Source organism: Vigna unguiculata, chromosome 2 (genome assembly GCF_004118075.2).
Source record: "Vigna unguiculata cultivar IT97K-499-35 chromosome 2, ASM411807v1, whole genome shotgun sequence".
Classification (NCBI taxonomy): Eukaryota; Viridiplantae; Streptophyta; class Magnoliopsida; order Fabales; family Fabaceae; genus Vigna; species Vigna unguiculata.
Genome location: NC_040280.1, coordinates 29,061,291 through 29,079,705, shown reverse-complemented (window position 1 = coordinate 29,079,705; position 18,415 = coordinate 29,061,291). Strand labels below are relative to the sequence as shown.

General features: G+C 31.7%; 2 protein-coding genes across 4 annotated transcripts; both read left to right on the top strand.

The window, feature by feature from the left end:
• Positions 1 to 2,886: 2,886 nt before the first annotated feature.
• Positions 2,887 to 8,763, top strand: LOC114173467. Of its 2 annotated transcripts, XM_028057898.1 has the most exons (4): positions 2,893 to 3,076; positions 3,410 to 3,442; positions 3,760 to 5,596; positions 6,738 to 8,763. In XM_028057898.1, the coding sequence occupies exons 1-4, from the start codon at positions 3,003 to 3,005 to the stop codon at positions 8,736 to 8,738; spliced, it is 3,945 nt and encodes a 1,314-aa protein (XP_027913699.1). In that variant the 5' UTR covers positions 2,893 to 3,002; the 3' UTR covers positions 8,739 to 8,763. The 2 variants fall into 2 exon arrangements, with proteins under 2 accessions (XP_027913700.1, XP_027913699.1); XM_028057899.1 differs by lacking the exon at positions 3,410 to 3,442 and having other exon boundaries at positions 2,887 to 3,076.
• Positions 8,764 to 14,907: 6,144 nt separating this feature from the next.
• LOC114167533 lies at positions 14,908 to 17,152 on the top strand. 2 transcript variants are annotated; one of them, XR_003600257.1, is made up of 6 exons: positions 14,908 to 15,007; positions 15,745 to 15,849; positions 15,949 to 16,065; positions 16,272 to 16,473; positions 16,572 to 16,781; positions 16,857 to 17,152. XR_003600257.1 is itself a non-coding variant. In XM_028052638.1 (5 exons), exons 1-4 carry the CDS (start codon positions 14,954 to 14,956, stop codon positions 16,422 to 16,424), a joined length of 429 nt encoding a protein of 142 aa, XP_027908439.1. In that variant the 5' UTR covers positions 14,908 to 14,953; the 3' UTR covers positions 16,425 to 16,473; positions 16,572 to 17,152. The 2 variants fall into 2 exon arrangements, 1 of the variants encoding a protein (XP_027908439.1); XM_028052638.1 differs by having other exon boundaries at positions 16,572 to 17,152.
• Positions 17,153 to 18,415: the final 1,263 nt, after the last annotated feature.

Below are 18,415 nucleotides of genomic sequence, written 5' to 3'. Positions count from 1 at the left end.
CACACACACACACACACACACACACACACACACACACACACACACACACACACACACACACACACACACACACACACCACACACACACACACACACACACACACACACACACACACACACACACACACACACACACACACACACACACACACACACACACACACACACACACACACACACACACACACACACACACACACACCACACACACACACACACACACACACACACACACACACACACACACACACACACACCACACACACACACACACACACACACACACACACACACACACACACACACACACACACACACACACACACACACACACACACACACACACACACACACACACACACACACACACACACACACACACACACACACACACACACACACACACACACATATATATATTACACACTTTATTTTTGTTACACTATGCACTTTCTATTTTTTTTTATTTTTTCTAATTATTTGTATTGTCATGAAATTTATTTCGCATATCTAAGGTAGTTTTCCTCTTATCACAACCTCTATACAATTATGTTCAAAGAATGTATGTGAATTAAATATTTTTTATGTCTCACATATGAATATTTCTACTATTTTTTAATATTTTAATTTATCATATTTTTTAATATTTTTATTTATCGTATATTTGTTTTACATGAGAATGTTTAACATTATCACTTGAAGTGTTCAATAACATAAACATTTCATTACTATGTAGTATAAAATTCTATTTTCTTTATTTCATTATTATTAATTTTTGTTTTATTTGAATAATTATTTTGTGTCGCTAAAATAATTTTTGCTATCTCTAAACTGTTTGACTAAGTTAATAGTTGAAAAGTTTTTTCTTCTTAAACCTCAAAGATATTTTTCATCTTATCATACCCTAAATTATACATTTATTTTTCATTATGCGGTTTGATTCAATAGTATATCAAATGTTTTTCATTTGATCAGTTTTTAATGTTTTTATTTATTTTTATTTTTATCATGTAAAATGTTGTTGATATTTTTCATATAATTATTTTTATTTTCTAAATCATTATTATACGTGTAATTTTATCACGTATAAATAAATGTTAGTTATTATAATATAATAAATTAATGTAATTGTCATTAATTTTTTGTCACCATCTAATATATACTGAAACTCAATGGAGGAAAGATTTACGCTAACTTTTACTTATTATTAATTTAATATTTATTCTTTATGTGATTTTGGTTAAATAATGTATTATAACTTTTATTAGTATAAATAGAAGATTTTCGTTAGTATTTAAAAAATTTAAGCAAATAAACAATTAAAATATTTTTTAATTTAAATATTTGCTTTTCTGTTATTTTCATCTTTAGATATTTTTAAAAATTTTAACAACTAAGTTTCATTAGTATTTGCAAATTTAATAAATATTTTAATTTTTATAAAATTTTATTTAATATTGTAATTTGAAATATATATAATTATAATTTATTTATAAATATTTGATAATATTATATTTCTTTATCGTGATTTTTTATTATTTTATAAAAATTAATTAATTGATATTGAAACGAGAAAAAAATAGATAATACAAACATATATCCCGTTACTCGATAAGATGAAGATGACTCAAAATTTGAATATCCGTTGAATTTAATTATAAATATGTGAACGAGTTTTATGAGACAGTAAAATCCATTTTTATCGTGTTCTCTTTCCAACTACCATCACTAATAGATGTTAATTGAATTACATTAAACATTACATCATCTTTTAATTTTAATTTTAAGTAATTATTATTGATCAAATTGAAGTCCACTATCTAAGTGTTAATATTTGATAACTTGTATCTATTAATATAACATGCATTTTTTATGAATCAAATCTATTAGGTTAATTATTATGTTACTTAGTTTTTTTTTACAAAATAAAATAATTTACTTATTTATAACATCTTTAGTATTTTTGACTTATTCATAACTTTATATAATAATAACTATTGATAGAAATTTACATTAAGAGTTTATTATTTTTATTTTCTGACGGATGACTTTTCACCTATCATATATAGTTAGATATTATTTTTTTAATAAATTATTCAACTGTGAAAATGAAAATCGAGAAAGATGGTTGATCAGAATGAATTCTCAATTATGATACATCATAATAATTTTAATATCATATTAAACTTTGATATCATGTTAAAACATTTGAAATTTATTAAAATATTAAAATTTAGATTTAATTCAATTTTATAAAATCAATTAAAAAAATTAAAATTTATATTATTTATATAATACAAATTAATATAAATTAATTTACTCGTATTAATAAAGGAAGTTACTAATGAATATTAATTTTATTTTAAAAAATTAAATATTTATTTCCAATTGTATTATTATTTTTTAATCCACCTCACTCTCATATATTTAGCTTGCTAAAAACAAAAAAAATATGACAAACTATAATTTTTTTTTCCACATATTATTAAAAAATAATTATTAACCGTATCTAAAAATCAAAACAATCATTACTACTTTATTAACTAAAAATAAAATAATTTTATAAAATAATATATTATTACCTTATTTTCATAATAATATTTAGTAAAAGTTGTAATTAATTAATTAATCAATACTTACCTTCTACAAAAGAATTTAAAATATAAATAACATTAATTTATTATGAAATTTATGACCATAATATAAGAATGTATATACGTTTTAGTTTGACATGTCAAAACTTTTGGGGTTAGTAATATAAAATTTTCCATATTTTTCTTCAAAGTAATTATTAGGAGAGTTAATATATTTTAAATTCTATTGAAATGATTTACCTAGTTAATTAAAATATTGTATATGTATAGAAGAAGGGTTTGGTTTGTTTCTGCAAATTTGTTGATATAGTGTAGAAGCATCGGGTTTGTGTGGACAGTAAGAACATCAAAAAAATTCGCTCTAACTTGGTGTCTGTGTCGTATGGGTTCCCCACCACTTTTTCTTCCATGGACCTTCAAACCCTAATCATCAACCCACTCTCACTCTCCTTTCTCCTCTCCCTCTCCATGTTCCGCCTCCGGTATACTTTCTTTCATTTTCTATGATTTTCAACTTCATCGTTTTTTTTATTTATTTATTCATTTTATTTACTATTTGTGTTCGCTTTCTCTCTATTTTTGGTCTTCCCTTATCCTTCTTCGCATTTGCTTTGAACATATGTTTCCTTTTTGTAGTTTGAGTGGGATTACTGTGATTGTTGTAGGTTGAGCACGTGGTGTGTGTGTTTATTTTTTATTATTTTTTTAACATTTGGGTTAATGGTTCGGGGAAGCTAGATTTAGAATGTTATCTTTAAGTGTTGATTACGTTTTTTTTATTTATTTTTCGATAAATAGATTATTGGCTCTTGCAGGGTCTGGCAACTGTTTAATTTTTTTGCGCAACGGTGCGGATAAGGATCCTTATCTTTTCTATTTCTAGCTTGTGAAGGCTGAATTCTAATATTGCTTCATATTACTTTCTTTACATATTTGTTTGTTTGGACATTGTTTGATATCAGTCTAATGTGAAACACAATAAGCTCGTGTCAAGATATGTAATCAATGCTACAAGGTGTAACTGCAATTGGTAAAATTTGTTTACATGTATATATGTTTTGTATTTGTACCGAAAGCAGCATTCTCTGTTTTGGTTGCTTGCACATAATTTATGCGTGACGTGTATGAAAAAAAATGTTCTAACCAGCATTTGTGGCTCAATCAGGGGATTGTTGCACAAAACATTCACTTCTTATGTGGTTCTGTTGTGCATCTTGTTCTGGCTCGCCGGACATGGACTGTGCTCTTTGAATGGGATAGAAAATTCACCAGATTATGATGGTTGTGCATCTTTTGAGAAGAAATTTGATTTGGGTTCTTTGGATACCATTGTTAGTGACTCTAGTTTAGGCTATGGGTTCTCATCTTCCCATAATTTGGAAAAGGTGTGTCCGAACAGTCATTCGTTCTGCTTTCCATCAATGTTGTCTGAATTTTCTCATAAAGAGAAAATTGTGAAGGAAGCTTCTCAAGGAGAATCTGGCGGTCAATACAACAGTCCATTTTGTGTAGAGTTACCTCAGGATAGAAGGCAGACAAGTAATGAAAGTTGGTTGTCTGAACATGGTGTGTTTAGGTTACTTAATGGAGGGTTTGTCGCGTGTTCATTGAACTCCAGAGAGGGAGTAGATGGGGTACCACCTCGTCAAACTGAAGTCGCTTGTAAAGATGATATTTCTTCTTGTGGAGCTTCATCACTTAAGCAAAAGACAACACGCTTTTGGTCTAAAAACTCTGAGATTTCGAAATCAAATTCTTTTGATGGTTCTGTCTCACCCAATGTAAGGATTGGCCCGACTGTACTTGACTGGGGACAAAAATACTTGTATTCTTCTTCTTCAGCTTTTTTAACTGTAACAAATACATGCAATGATAGCTTATTAAACCTCTATGAGCCATTCAGCACAGATTTACAGTTCTATCCTTGTAACTTCAGTGACATTTCACTTAGACCTGGTGAATCAGCTTTAATTTGTTTTGTTTTCTTCCCAAAAAGTCTTGGTTTGTCTTCAGCTAGCCTGATTTTGCAGACAAGTTCTGGTGGATTCATAGTAGAAGCTAAAGGATATGCCACAGAGTCTCCTTTTGGAATTCAACCCCTATCAGGCGTGCAAATTTCTCCTGGTGGAAGGTTGAGCAAGAATTTTTCACTGTTCAATCCCTTTGATGAGACCCTCTATGTGGAGGAAATAACTGCCTGGATATCAATTTCTTCAGGGCATAATTATGTTGAAACCGAAGCAATTTGTAGGATAAATGATTTTCAGGGTTTTGATGCTTGGCTCTTCCCAACCATTAAGGATCGGTTGGTTGCAAATACTGGCCAATTTGGTTCACCAACTGTAGCAATCAGACCCCATAGGAACTGGAATATTGCTCCACATGGCTCTGAAACTCTCTTGGAGATGGATATTATGGTTGGATTTGAGGGAAAAATCTTTGGTGCATTTTGTTTGCATCTAGTGAGGCCCTCACAAGACACATCTGATATTATTATGGTTCCTATTGAAGCTGAAGTAGATAGCCATTCTGCCTGTGATACTGCTGGTATATTCATTTCAGCAACTCTTGAGGGTCTAGCCACATGTGATAGTGGTGAAATTGCTATCACTATCTCTCTTAGAAATGATGCTCCTCATGTTTTAAGTTTTGTTAAGGCCATAGAAGTTTCTGACACCCAGCTTTTCCGTATTAAGTTGAAAGAAGGTTTACTGCTTTTCCCTGGCACTGTTACTAAAGTTGGCATTATTTACTGTAGCCACCTCCACTTGGAGTTACATGACTTTTCACCTAAGTCCAGCTTGCAAGAGAACTGCAAACTTCTGATTCTTACTAATGACTCAAGTAATCCCCTGATTGAAATTCCATGTGAGGACATATTATATATCTGCTTTGAACATCAAAGGAAGATATATTCATCTGCTCAAGCAGAAGATAACCAACCCGACAAAACGAGAGCAGGGTATACAGGCAGAAGCATGCAGTTGCGACCAAATGTCAAGGTAAGTTGATTCTGATCTTGCTGCCTGTATTCTGTTTGAACACAAAGGTTGATGAACTGTTTATTTTATAAATAAAAGTTGAGACCATTGAGTGATGAATATTGTCTATTATTTATTTATTCAGTAATTTTTTAAGAATGGGGTATTTTAATTAAATCTAGGGCGTATTTTGTAAATGCCTTGGAGGAAGTATGTTCCTATGATTATTATGTAGTTTTTCCTCTGGTATCATAGTGCATAAAATACTGAACTTGACAATTCTTGTAATCTATATGCTTATATTGTTGTAAGTTAATTATGTGGCATTGGGGAATTTTAATTTAAATCAATTTTGGGCATTGTTAATGTATGTATTTTAATTTTTTTCTATTTTGCGATCTGTTCCTCCAATCCTTTGAGAATTTTGTTTGACAGGTCTGAGAGTTGAGAAATATAATGGCTAGCATGCTCAAGGATAAAGGTTTTAAATAACAATTTCAATATAATCAACCAATTAACTTTTAGGCATGAGAAAAAAGTTTAGCAAATAATCAAGCTTATCTATTTATTTTAAACTATATTACCCCGTGATACAAATAAATGGATATCTCTGTCATCAACTTATACAGTATACAGAAATTGTTTGCGTCAAATAGTAGGATGGCCTTCTTTACCATTGTTTGAAATTTCTGTCTAACCTTGTCTTACCCTTCTCTCTTTTCTTGACTACTTTTATTTCCATTTGTCTTTAAACAATTAGCTGTATAAAAGAATTTGTGGTCATGACATACAGCAATAGATACTATCGGAAACAATTTTACTCAGTTTTCTTTAAATTATTAAGCCATTTTTGTATAAATTACTCCGTAAGCAGTTATGGGAGAAAAATAAGAAGGTAAAGAAAATAAATTGAGCTCCCCGAGAACTACATGATGCACTTTTAGCTTTTAGAGAAGTTTGATGAGAGAACTTCTGTAAAAGCTAAGTGCATATGTTGATTTTTATCTTATGAAAGAAGTTCAATTCCTTTTACCTTGTTTCTTCTAGTAGCGTGCATGGAGAAGTTTATTTAAGCAAAGCCTTAGCCTACTTGATTATTGATACTTATTTCTAATTTCAAGTAGCCATTAAAGTAAAATTTTTCTGTTACTTTTATTTGAAGGTTTTAGAGACAGAAGATGTCGATGAACTGGTTCTTGCAAACTGGAAGTCTCAAGGAACCATTGGTGGCATGTCTGTGCTTGAAGACCGTGAAGTGTTATTTCCGATGATTCAGGTCGGAAGTTATGTCTCGAGGTGGATCACTGTAAAGAATCCCAGTCAACATCCTGTTGTGGTGCAGCTTATCTTGAATTCAGGAGAAATAATTAATCAATGTAAGGGTTTAAGTGATTTATTACACCCTTCTTCATCTAGTAATTTGGTTATTGATGAAGGTGCTACTCCAAAAAGGTATGGGTTCTCTATACCAGAGAATGCGGTAACAGAGGCATATGTACAACCTCATGATCATGTAACTTTGGGACCAATAACTTTTTATCCTTCTGATCGATGTGGGTGGAGTGGTTCAGCATTGATAAGAAATAATCTTTCAGGTGTTGAGTGGATACCTTTAAAAGGATATGGAGGGTTGCATTCTCTAGTATTGCTGGAGAGGTCTGAACATGTTGACAGTGTAGATTTTGATTTGAAAATGCCCAAGACACTCAACTTTTCTCTTACATATACTTTACTTCACATGAAAGAGATAACTTCTACCTGTTCACAACATTTAGTGAAAGAGTTATATGCCAAAAATACTGGAGACTTGCCATTAGAGGTTAAAAGTATCAGAGTTTCTGGGAGAGACTGTGGATTGGATGGTTTTAAGATTCTATTTTGTAAGGGTTTTACTCTTGAGCCTGGGGAATCAACTAAACTTCTGATTTCACATCAAACTGATTTTTCTGCAGCTGTGGTGCGTCGAGATCTTGAACTAGTCTTGGCAACTGGTATTTTTCTGTTACCTATGAAAGCAAGTTTCCCTTATGATATGCTAGGTAACTGCAAGAGATCCATGTATTGGATGAGAGTGAAGAGATCCCTTCTAGGATTCATCCTTATTGCATCCTTAATATTTCTGATGTTTTGTTTCCTATTTCCTCAAACCACTCAATCGGGCTTCTTGGATTTCTCTTGGAAGAATGATGATAGCTTGGTCCACGCCACCATAAAAAGTGCTGGAAAATCCAGTTTGTTACATCATGACCAGAGAAAGAGTAAGCTCTCTATGTCTAGTAAGATGAATCATCTAATGGAGGCCTCTACTGGCAAATATTCATATGGTCAAGAAGAGAATCCATCTAAACTGGAAATTTCTCAGCATTTGATACAGACTTCTGAAAGTGATGAACAGACTAGTCATGCATTTGATACACAAAGTGATAGGAAATTGTCATCCACAGATGTTCAGAGCTGTGATCCAATGAAAACATCTGAGTTGGGTTATCTCACAGTCAAAACTGGTAAAGAAAAGGGTAGAAGAAGAAGGAGGAAGAGTCTCGGTGCCAAATTGGCGGCACTGTCTGAAGTTTCAAGTAGTCAAAGTGGGAATTCTACACCCTCATCACCTTTATCCCCTACTCTCTCTGCTACATCTAAATGTAACTGGTCACTGTCTCTGGATGTAGAGCAACCTTCCGAGGCTCTTAGTTCAATGACACAGGTGGCTACCCAACATTCTTCCAATGACCAACCTTCTGCCCTAGCTGCTGAGTCAAATATATTGAAGCCTGCCTTTTCACAAAGATGCAGCAATAGTACGTCTTCTCAAGTGCTACATTCAGCTTCAAGAAGTGTTACCAGATTACCCGTTCAGATACCTTGTGCTACTTCTCCCATTCCTGCGAACACTTTTCCGTCTCCCTTGGGCTCAAAATCTACTGTTAACTCGCATGCTAGAGCTCCTGGATCCCAACTTCACAACCAAACAGCTGTTCACTCACGCGAGGCTGGACTTGCAAATGAGTATACATATGATATTTGGGGTGATCATTTTTCTGGACTTCACTTGTTACTTCCAAAAAATGTTACCTCCATGAATTCAAGTCTCGTGGAAAATAATTTCGACAGCTTTTTTGTAAGAGGTCCACAAAACCTTGTGACAAATTCTCAAGAAGGTTAATAAGTTGAAAAACGACTTTATTTAACGTTTTGTTGCCTCCCCTCCAGGCCTATGTTAGTAACAAAAATAAAGGTCTGGATAAAGCCGTCGCAGCTGCACACGTGCACACTCACTCTGATCTATAGTAGTGTAACAGTAATTATAATTCTGTGACTATTATAACAAAATTAGTGAATGAAAGTTATATAACAATTATACATGGTAAGGCGAAAAGAAAAATAGCGAAAATCACGTGTCTGGTGTGGTTGGTCTGAATTTAATTTGTGGCACGTGCTGATGATGGTCATATCCATGTCATGAGATAATAAAAACTGTGCTGTTAGAGTCATGAGAATTTATGGAGGTTACTTTTTTGTGTTGCAAAAGAACACCCAGTCTTTCTTTTGCAACTGTAGACGTGCGTTAGAAATTTTCTTCAATGGATAAAGTTGATATGGGATTCCTTTGCAGCATATTTTGAAACCACTCAAGAATCTGGTGCTTGTATACCACTGAGCATAGCTTTACGTCCATAAACTCTTGATTGAGCTCCAAGTAATTAAATTTTTTACTGGTCTGAACGCAGATGCCGTTATTTTCAGCAGGGAAATTTTTATTATAGTTTTCTTTCACTCCGTCTGTGTTCTTCATTCCTGCTCTGTGGAAGAGCCAATAATAAAGAAAGACCTTTGGAATATATTTTTTTAATTGGGGACTATTATAAGTTTTTTTCTTGTCGTTAAATTTGCATCATGAACAGAGTTATGTTCTTATCAGAATTTGATGGAGTATGTCTCTAAAGTGGAATACAGGACTTTCAAGAGCTAAGCTTTTTTTCTTTTGGTGGGAGAGTTCCAAATTTTAAAGAAAAACATAAAAAGACCTATTTGTAAAAGACATTTTGATGCTTATACATAAAGATATAAAGAATATGAATCGAGTCTTATAGTTGAATGTTAATTAAGTATAAATTCTTGATTGAGTACTTGTATTTATAGACTTTATAGATCATGAATAAACAAATATATTTAATCGAATTATGTTACTTGAATATAATAAATATTATACAATGAAGATATTAATATCTTTAAAAAATTAAATAATAAATTATTATATTTTTTTATCGACAACATGAATATATAATAAAATATAATTATAAATTATTATATCCTAAAATATTAATCGTAAATAAAATATTTCATAATATACTGAGAATATAACAAAATTTGATAACTAGTTATTATATCATAAAATATTATTTGTAAATATTTAAAAAATATATGATAATATACTAGGTCATGTACAAATTACAATCACTTAATCATTTTAGTTATATTTGGGACCATCTCTCCTCATGATGCAGGATCCAGACGTTGACCATAGCAGCAGCCAAAGAGCTAAATCTGAAGTATGCAATCCTGTACTTTTTGTGTATTCAGACAGATAGTCGCATTTTGAAGATTGAAAATATTAAGAGTGAGGTGCAAAGTTGCATAAAGTGGAGAAGCTTGTATATCGGTACTTTAGTTATAATACCGTTATTATGACATCATGGGCTCTCCACAAAAACTGAAAGGGACTACTCACTCTATAAGTCCATTCAATTGGTCCCATGCTAATTCAATTTCGCAATTGCTTCCTGTACCTTCATGTTTTCTTCTTACACCTCTTTATATTCGGCATCAACTTTATTATTATTATTATTGTTTTGTTTGATGAATTCGAAATTAACCCTTTTTTTTTCACTTCCTACTTGTTCTATCACAAAAAGGAAAAGATGGCATTTGTTTTTTAAATGTGAACTTTAGAAGGAAAATATAGAAGTGTAAAAAGTAATTGCCCTTAAAAAAACGTAGCAAATTGTGGTCCAAGTTCCGATCTTGGACCATTTCCCACACCATTCCAACATCAGAACCGGCACTGTCACTATGTAGTACAAAACATGAGTATTGGAGGAATACTTCCAACACAATTCTTGACTTTACCATTATATGCGCACAACTTCCTTTTTCTAATTTTTATTTTAGTGCACTTGTACCAAAAAAACTATAGGCATATTTACTAGACTTCACATGCCTTTTCTTTCTTTTGTTCCTTTAGAACCATCCAAGATCTACTATCGTCTCATAGATAAAATAATCTTAACAAAAATAACTTTTATATTTGTAAAAGAAAAAGATAGTCCCATAGATAAAGAAGAACATTATCAGCTAAATTTTTTTTAGGTATCAAAGCATCATTAACCTTTATCCCAAACCATAGGATAATATGTTTATGAGTATCGAATATTATATAGTATTTATATTTATATTAATATGTGATTTAAACTTATTTATATCAAATAATAGTGTTCATTAATTACCTACAAAAGTGAAAAGTGAAAAGGTAGGTTTGGAAAAAGTTATTGGGGTGTGGCAATGTCCTACCAAAACTGGTTTCTTGGTGTGACAGCAAAGAATGGAGTGTGCGTAGGGTTTGGGGTTCATTATTGTGTTCCAATGGTTGAGCACAGTACTGATAGCCAGGCACATACATTGACATGCTAAAACCTCATAGTTTTTGGTCGATGAAGATACAGAGCAAAGTGTAAGAATAAAACATTTATTACTAGGTCAAAAGTTATAGCTATTAGTTAGGGTATAATTCTTTTTAATAAAGAGTATAACTTGTCAAAATACTATAGTTTATTTAGTCTCTGTCATGGGACAATTGATGTCACATGCAACAATTTTTTCCTTAGCAATTGTCCAATTATTAGAATCGAGCACTTACCACTAGAACAAAAGTTACACCTATTAGTTAGGGTATAACTCTTTTTACCTAAAAGTATAACTTGTCCAAACATTACGATTCAATTATAACTCGACCCATTTAATCTCTACCACGAAACAATTGATATTACATGCAACGAACAAGTTTCATTTATAAATCAAAGGCAGAAAGACAAATAAAAATCAATAATATCGACAATTTTTGATTACACTGTTTGATTTTGTGTTGTTTCACTTGTTTACAACTTGTGATTAATGTTTTAAAAATGTTTGAGATTAATCTAATTCTATTTTTTTTAAGTGCTGTCGTATCAAAATCAGTATATTCTTAAGACAGACATACAGAAAAATACAGAAAAAAAAAAAATCCAAATTCAAGTTATATGTCTGATACAATATAATTTTAACATTTCAGTATTAAACATAACAAATTAAAACTTCAACAATAGTAAAAGCCACCCTCGTTGATTGTGCATTAAATTGGTTTGAACATATATACAAGTCATTGAATATGTTTTTGCTTGTCTTCTCTCAAATCTTTACATTTCCTGTGCATGCAAGATCATAACCGGTGAGCTTTCAAAAAAAATCTTCCACAGTTTTACAAGCCATAAGGAAAAGAAACAAAGATGTCAAAATAAAGAAACTTAGTTTATAAAGGTCGGTTCACCATTTGTTGAGCCAAAAAATATCAACTTAACCTAAATGATTTTTTTATGAAGGATAAATTTTGTAATCTAGTTCGACCAATTAGAAGTTGTTAAGTTAGTGAGTTGACTTACTTAGGAACGACTCATTCTTATAATTTATTTTATATATTTATTATTGTACAATGAAAGTAAATTACTCAATTTATTTTTTATAATGATAAAATTAAAGTGTTTACATAATTTTTTAAATATAATTATAAAGATGATAGTTGAAGATTAAAATATAAATGTATATTACTTGAAAACAAATAAATTAAACATCTAAACTATTTAAACTTTATTGAATAACATTCTAGTATTTAAAAAGATCGTAAATTTATATAATTAAAAATTTTAAAAAAATATAAAAATTAATAAAGTATTGTTGGTAGGTTACGTGTGGACCCAACTTCAACCTAGATTCAAATTTGTTTTTCCGATCTAACCTGATTCTATATCGAGAGAAACCAGATTGGCTTAGAGATTAGAATCCATGAATTTAAATAGATGTATGGTAAGGTGCATAGATGATATAATAACTTAGCTTGGCTTCAATGGAAATTATTCTTTTTTTTCCAAAACTCCAAATATAATGTGAGGCAAATTCAAAGAAAACCAGACACACGCACTACGTGATGTGGGGTAACAAAAATTTCATTTTTACATATCAGATTACAAATAAGAAAATGGGATGAAGGGTTTCCCATATATAGTACAGATGCACCACTTAATGCTAACATACTTGTAATTTTCGGGACAGTAATATATTTATATATACTGATGTTTTAAAATATATTAATTTTTTTTAATATATCAATATCTATGTTATCAAAACTTAGAAGAGGGACATTCCAAAAACTTGGCTGGGAATCAACTTTTCATGTCCTCATTTTCTTTCATCTAAATTTTTTATTCTATTTTAATTTTTGAGCAATAACCAATTCAATCTTCCCTTAGATGTCTATTTTAGACATTTCGTTGTTATTTAAGGATATTAATATCTGGATATCATATATATATATGTCTCTCATCTCTCTTTCCTTTATCTAAATTCTGAATTAGCTCGATATACCTATTTATTATTCTCCCTTCTAAAATAATACTCCCTCCCTTCTAAACTAATCATCTTAATTGTTTAATTTTTTATTTCAGAACAGGAACATTTAAGTTTTTGAAGCTATTTCTCAATAACAACTATATAGTAAGAGGACAAACTAATATATTATTACTTGTATTTATTAGTTGAAAAAACATAAATATTGTAGAATAATTTATGACAAAAATAGGTGAAAATTTGAGAATATTTTGTTAAAAATGTATCAACTAAGTATTTGTATTTGTTAAACCATGTTGCATATTAAAATACTATCACTTTATTGAAAATAGTCTAAGTGTGAGTCAAAAGTCCCATATTGGATACAAAAGATAAAATTAAACAATATATAAAATTAAAAATCTATAACCACATTGTCTTAAAATTTCGAAATAAAAGTGTTGTCAAATGTTTTATATGTATAAAAACAATGTCATATATATAAAATTGCAATCTTTCAATGACTATAACTCTAATCCATATATAACAAAAACATATGAAGAAATATTTATGATTATATCAAATTAAGAATGTAATTAAATACATTATAAACTATCTATACAACAAGAAGTGATAAAAATAACTCCAAAGTTACCATTCATTCAAATAATTTCATTTTAAGATTCAATGATTCTAAAAAAAATTATTTTTAACTTAATTCCTTTTGATGTATTTATACAAAATCTCCTTTACCAGAAAAGTGCATAGCACAATTCCAGAAAATGATGTATCTGTAGGTAGTGCAGAGGATAACATGTGTTGTTGGGTGTATGATAGCGATAGTCGGAGATATTGAACAGCTGGGAGAATTTCTTTTCACTGTTTAATTCAGAAACTTTAATGATAAAGGCATAATCTTTTGTTATTCATCACCAATATGTCCTCAATGCACTGGAAAACTTGATTAGAGATATCAGTAAAATTAACTCCTTTCACCCCTCATACTCTCCCAGTAAATGTTCTTTCTCTAATATTACCCTAAATCACACATGATTTAGTAAAAGCAGCATAGTATTTATTACTGAGGAATCTGAGAATGTGTAGAGGAACGCAGTGAGTAAAAAACAAAGAAAGAACTTGCAAAGAAAACAAAACAAACTTGGCATTATAAGCAATAAATAAACCATTATAAAAGCTTGCTTCTTACTCTTACTAGCGAAGTGCACTCACAAATTTGTCTTATAATTTTGCTCAGAATTTAGAGACAACAACACATTCCATTGGGTATGTTTAGGAATGCATCAAAATGTTCATGACCACTTCAAAGGAGCAAATTAAAATTTCCTATTTAATAACAAAACATCTGAAAAACCCAGATATATTGAAGATGAAGCTCAGATAACAACAGTGAGTCCACTTTCTTATTCTTCAGAAGTATCTTTAATTGGACAGAATCTAATAAATACTACTACATGTAAAACATTAATTTCCAATGTCGCATGAAGCTCATATCTAAATTCCAAAATAAATGTATTTAGTTACACGTCACAGTCTGTGACATGTAACACAGTCCACAAAGAATCTCTCACTCTTCCATGTCTGTCAACCACGTTTATTTGTTGCAACATGAATGTTGCATGGTAGAAAAAAATATGATTAACCAAATCAAATCAGTTTTGGTTTGATTATGGTTTTCATATAAAGTTAGTGTTTGGAACAACTCTGGAACATTTACATTGGTACATGGATGAGGCAACGAGCTTAAAGGCTCGTCCTTTTCTTCCTCCTTCGTCTATGGTGGGTTTGTTTTCAATCTGTTCGATATCTTTTAATGTTATGCAAAACAAAGACCCCTGTCTTATTTTTTAACGCTTGTCTTCCATGTCTTTCCCTGCTTTCTCAGTTTTTTCTGTGACTCTGTCTCCAAAGTTGGTGTTGCTATCATTGCTCATTACCGTTTGGGAGGATTACTTTATCAAAGTCATAAAACTTGTACATGTTTCATCGTTTTTTGCAGTACTAGATTGCATTGTTTTCCTAATGGTTTTTCGGGAAAGTGATCACACAAAGGTTGAATACCAGAGCAATGAAACCACCTTTAAATGATGGCAAAGTAATTTCTTCCTGTTTAACAAGCTTAGCTGATTTCTTTCTTTCTTTCTATCTTTTTCTGTTCAGTTGCAACTTGCAACATCTTCTAAAAAAAATAGTCATGTAAGGTTTCTGTCATATGTTGCATGAAAGCATCCAAGTTTTTGGCACAAAGCTTAAACGAGTTCTTCAAAACCAGCGTAACTGACGTAGAGTCTTTCATATTTAATCAGCAATCTCGAGTTTAAAATCCTGATTTTTTTTCTTTTCATAAAAATCTTGACTCTTACTCTTTCACAGGATAGCTCGTTAAAAAAGTTCCAAATGGTTGAAAAATAAAACGGTTTCATTTCTCATGAAAAACAAAGAAATCTTGGCCTTCTGCCTTTTCTTTTTCCTGCATAAAGTTTGCATAACATATTTTCATTGAATGTGCAAAGCAGGATAAGATGGAAACTCGAGGGACTAAGGCAATGGTGGCAATGGAGAAAACCATAGAAAATGAGCGTAGCTCCAATAGAGAAAGGAAAATGGCTTTGATACAAGATGTGTGTGAATGATATTCATATTCCTTTTGTGCTTTAACTCACCTAAGCGTTTTTTCTACAACCCCTTTGTCATTGTAGTTATGTGTTAAATCTGTGCAGGTTGACAAGTTGAAGAGAAAGCTTAGACTCGAAGAGAATGTTCACAGAGTGTTAGAAAGAGCATTTACAAGACCTTTGGGATCCCTTCCTCGTCTTCCTCCTTATCTTCCCCCACATGTTAGTATCTGTCTTCTGCTTTTCCTTGTGTGCATAGGTGGAACCCAGAAGTGGTCAATGAATGAAGCATGTTTTTCTTTTAAACAGATTGAAGTGTTTCACGCCATAGAATTACGAAAACCCCAGATGAAGTCATATATATCATTTGTATCTAAATTGCATTGAACTTTTATTTATTTCTACTTATTTTATACATTGAATTTTAGATACTAAAGCTTGTGACTGAAGTAGCAGTATTGGAGGAGGAGGTGGTTAGACTAGAAGAAAACGTTGTGAATTTCAGACAAGCTCTATATCAGGAAGCTGTCTACATTTCCTCTAAGTGGAAATCAGAATATTTGAGGGACTCAATGGACTAGAACTCCATCAGAAGCTCCAAATATCAAACATCAAAATCCTTTTCCCAAAGTGAGCATAATAGAACTACCTAGGGCTCAACTTTCTCTTCGTAGAAGTGATTATAGTAGAAAACTGTTATCTGACATTGTCACTGATCACTCTTGCAGGCTAGTGAACAGGAAACAACTGCACATCAAACAGGAACTGCTATCATCAATCCCAGAAGAGGGGTAGCAAAAGAGAAGCCACTATTTTATAGCTCTCTAAAGGATAAGCAATCACTGGAAAAGAAAATGGCCAAATTCATTACAACAGTGAAGAAGTCTGTAATCAAACAAGAATTAGATGATGTGTATGCAGATCACTTGAAGTTGCAGGTATGCAACAGTGTCCAATTATTACTGTTTCAATGCAAAAAAAGAACTGAGCTGTCATTCACTTTGCTTGTTCAGATGGAGAAGAGATTAATGCACAAAGAAAGAGCTTTTGAGTTCCTCAAGTTCATTAGATGATAAGGAGTCAGAGGATATTGTCAAGTGCTTATGTAGAATCTTTATGAGAATAGGTACATTCAATGACAAATTAGGGTAATCAAAAATAACTTCCAGTTCTGCATCTGCATGCAGAAAGGAAATGTGATCCCTATGGTATCTTTTCAGAATCCGAAGTGAGAGATATTGGTGCATATAATAGTTTATGTGAGTCTAAAGCCTCAAATGTCGATATTGATCAAACAGGAAGTGTAGTGTTTCAGATCCATAGATTAAAGTAAGTTTAAACCAGTAATTAAGCTGATGGTTGCTACTATGTGTGTCTACCTAACCTAATAAACAATATTCAGGTGCTATTCAGGAAACTCATCAAGAGAAACTTACATTTTGGATAAACACTTACAATTCATGCATGTTAAATGTAAGATTCCTTTCTGTCACTGATTTACTACTTTTCACTACATCGTAAGACCGAAGAGTTGGGCCTTTGTTTGGGGACTTGATTCAAATTTGAAATCTATCATCTTAGTTTACCTAACATGTTGACGGTACCCCACAATTATTTGGGTTATATTTTAGGCATATTTAGAGTCCGGCATACCTGAGAGTCCTTAAATGATTGTGGTTCTAATGCAGAAGGTACAATATTCTCTACATCTGTCTTCTAAGAAAGTATTCAAAGAATCAGAAACATTGCTGGTTACTAGGTCCTCTAATTGAATTGATCCTTGCTGCATCCCATGTTGAAATGAGTGGTTCTCTCAGTGCACTTTTATCTGGACTTCTAATGACTGATTTGTGCTGCTAGAATTTAAGAAAATACTAATGAGAAAGGAAAATGAAATAAAAAGTCTATCATCATTCTATGTATTTTATGGCAGATTGAAGCAATGTCTACACCAACTCAATGCTTGTGCTGTGTCAGGCTACAATAAAAGTGGGTGGCCAGCTGCTAAACGTAATTATAATTGAGCATTTCATCTTTAGACTTCCTTATCACCTGATGTTTGTAAGCACCCGGTGTACTTTCTTGATCATGCTTTGTAAATTACAATTCTTCCCTTGATTTTCATCATAGCTTCCTGCAACAGACGTGCCCAAAAGCTGTGAAAAATGACGAGATGAAAGTGCGAAGTATGTGTGGCTTGGAGTGGTAAGAGCTTTTGGTTACAATTGCACGTTCCTGTGGAAACTGGTCTTCACATGTGGTATCTGTTTCTCAAATTAGACAGTATTGTTGTTATGTGAACACTGAGTAATGATTTCTTAGTTTTAAGTTGGTTTGTGATCACTTATTTGTCTGACAATGTATGATCAAACCAAATCTATCATGCGATATGAAAACAATTTTACTTGAATCAAAATTGGATTTCTTTTTTTCAGAACAAAATCTCATTTCTGGGATAGGAACTGACACTATAATACAAAATTAAAAATCTCTCCATTTTTCATTGTTAGGGTCAATAAAAAACGTTTGAATTATTAAATGTTACAGACTATATTTCTTTCTTGATGTGGAT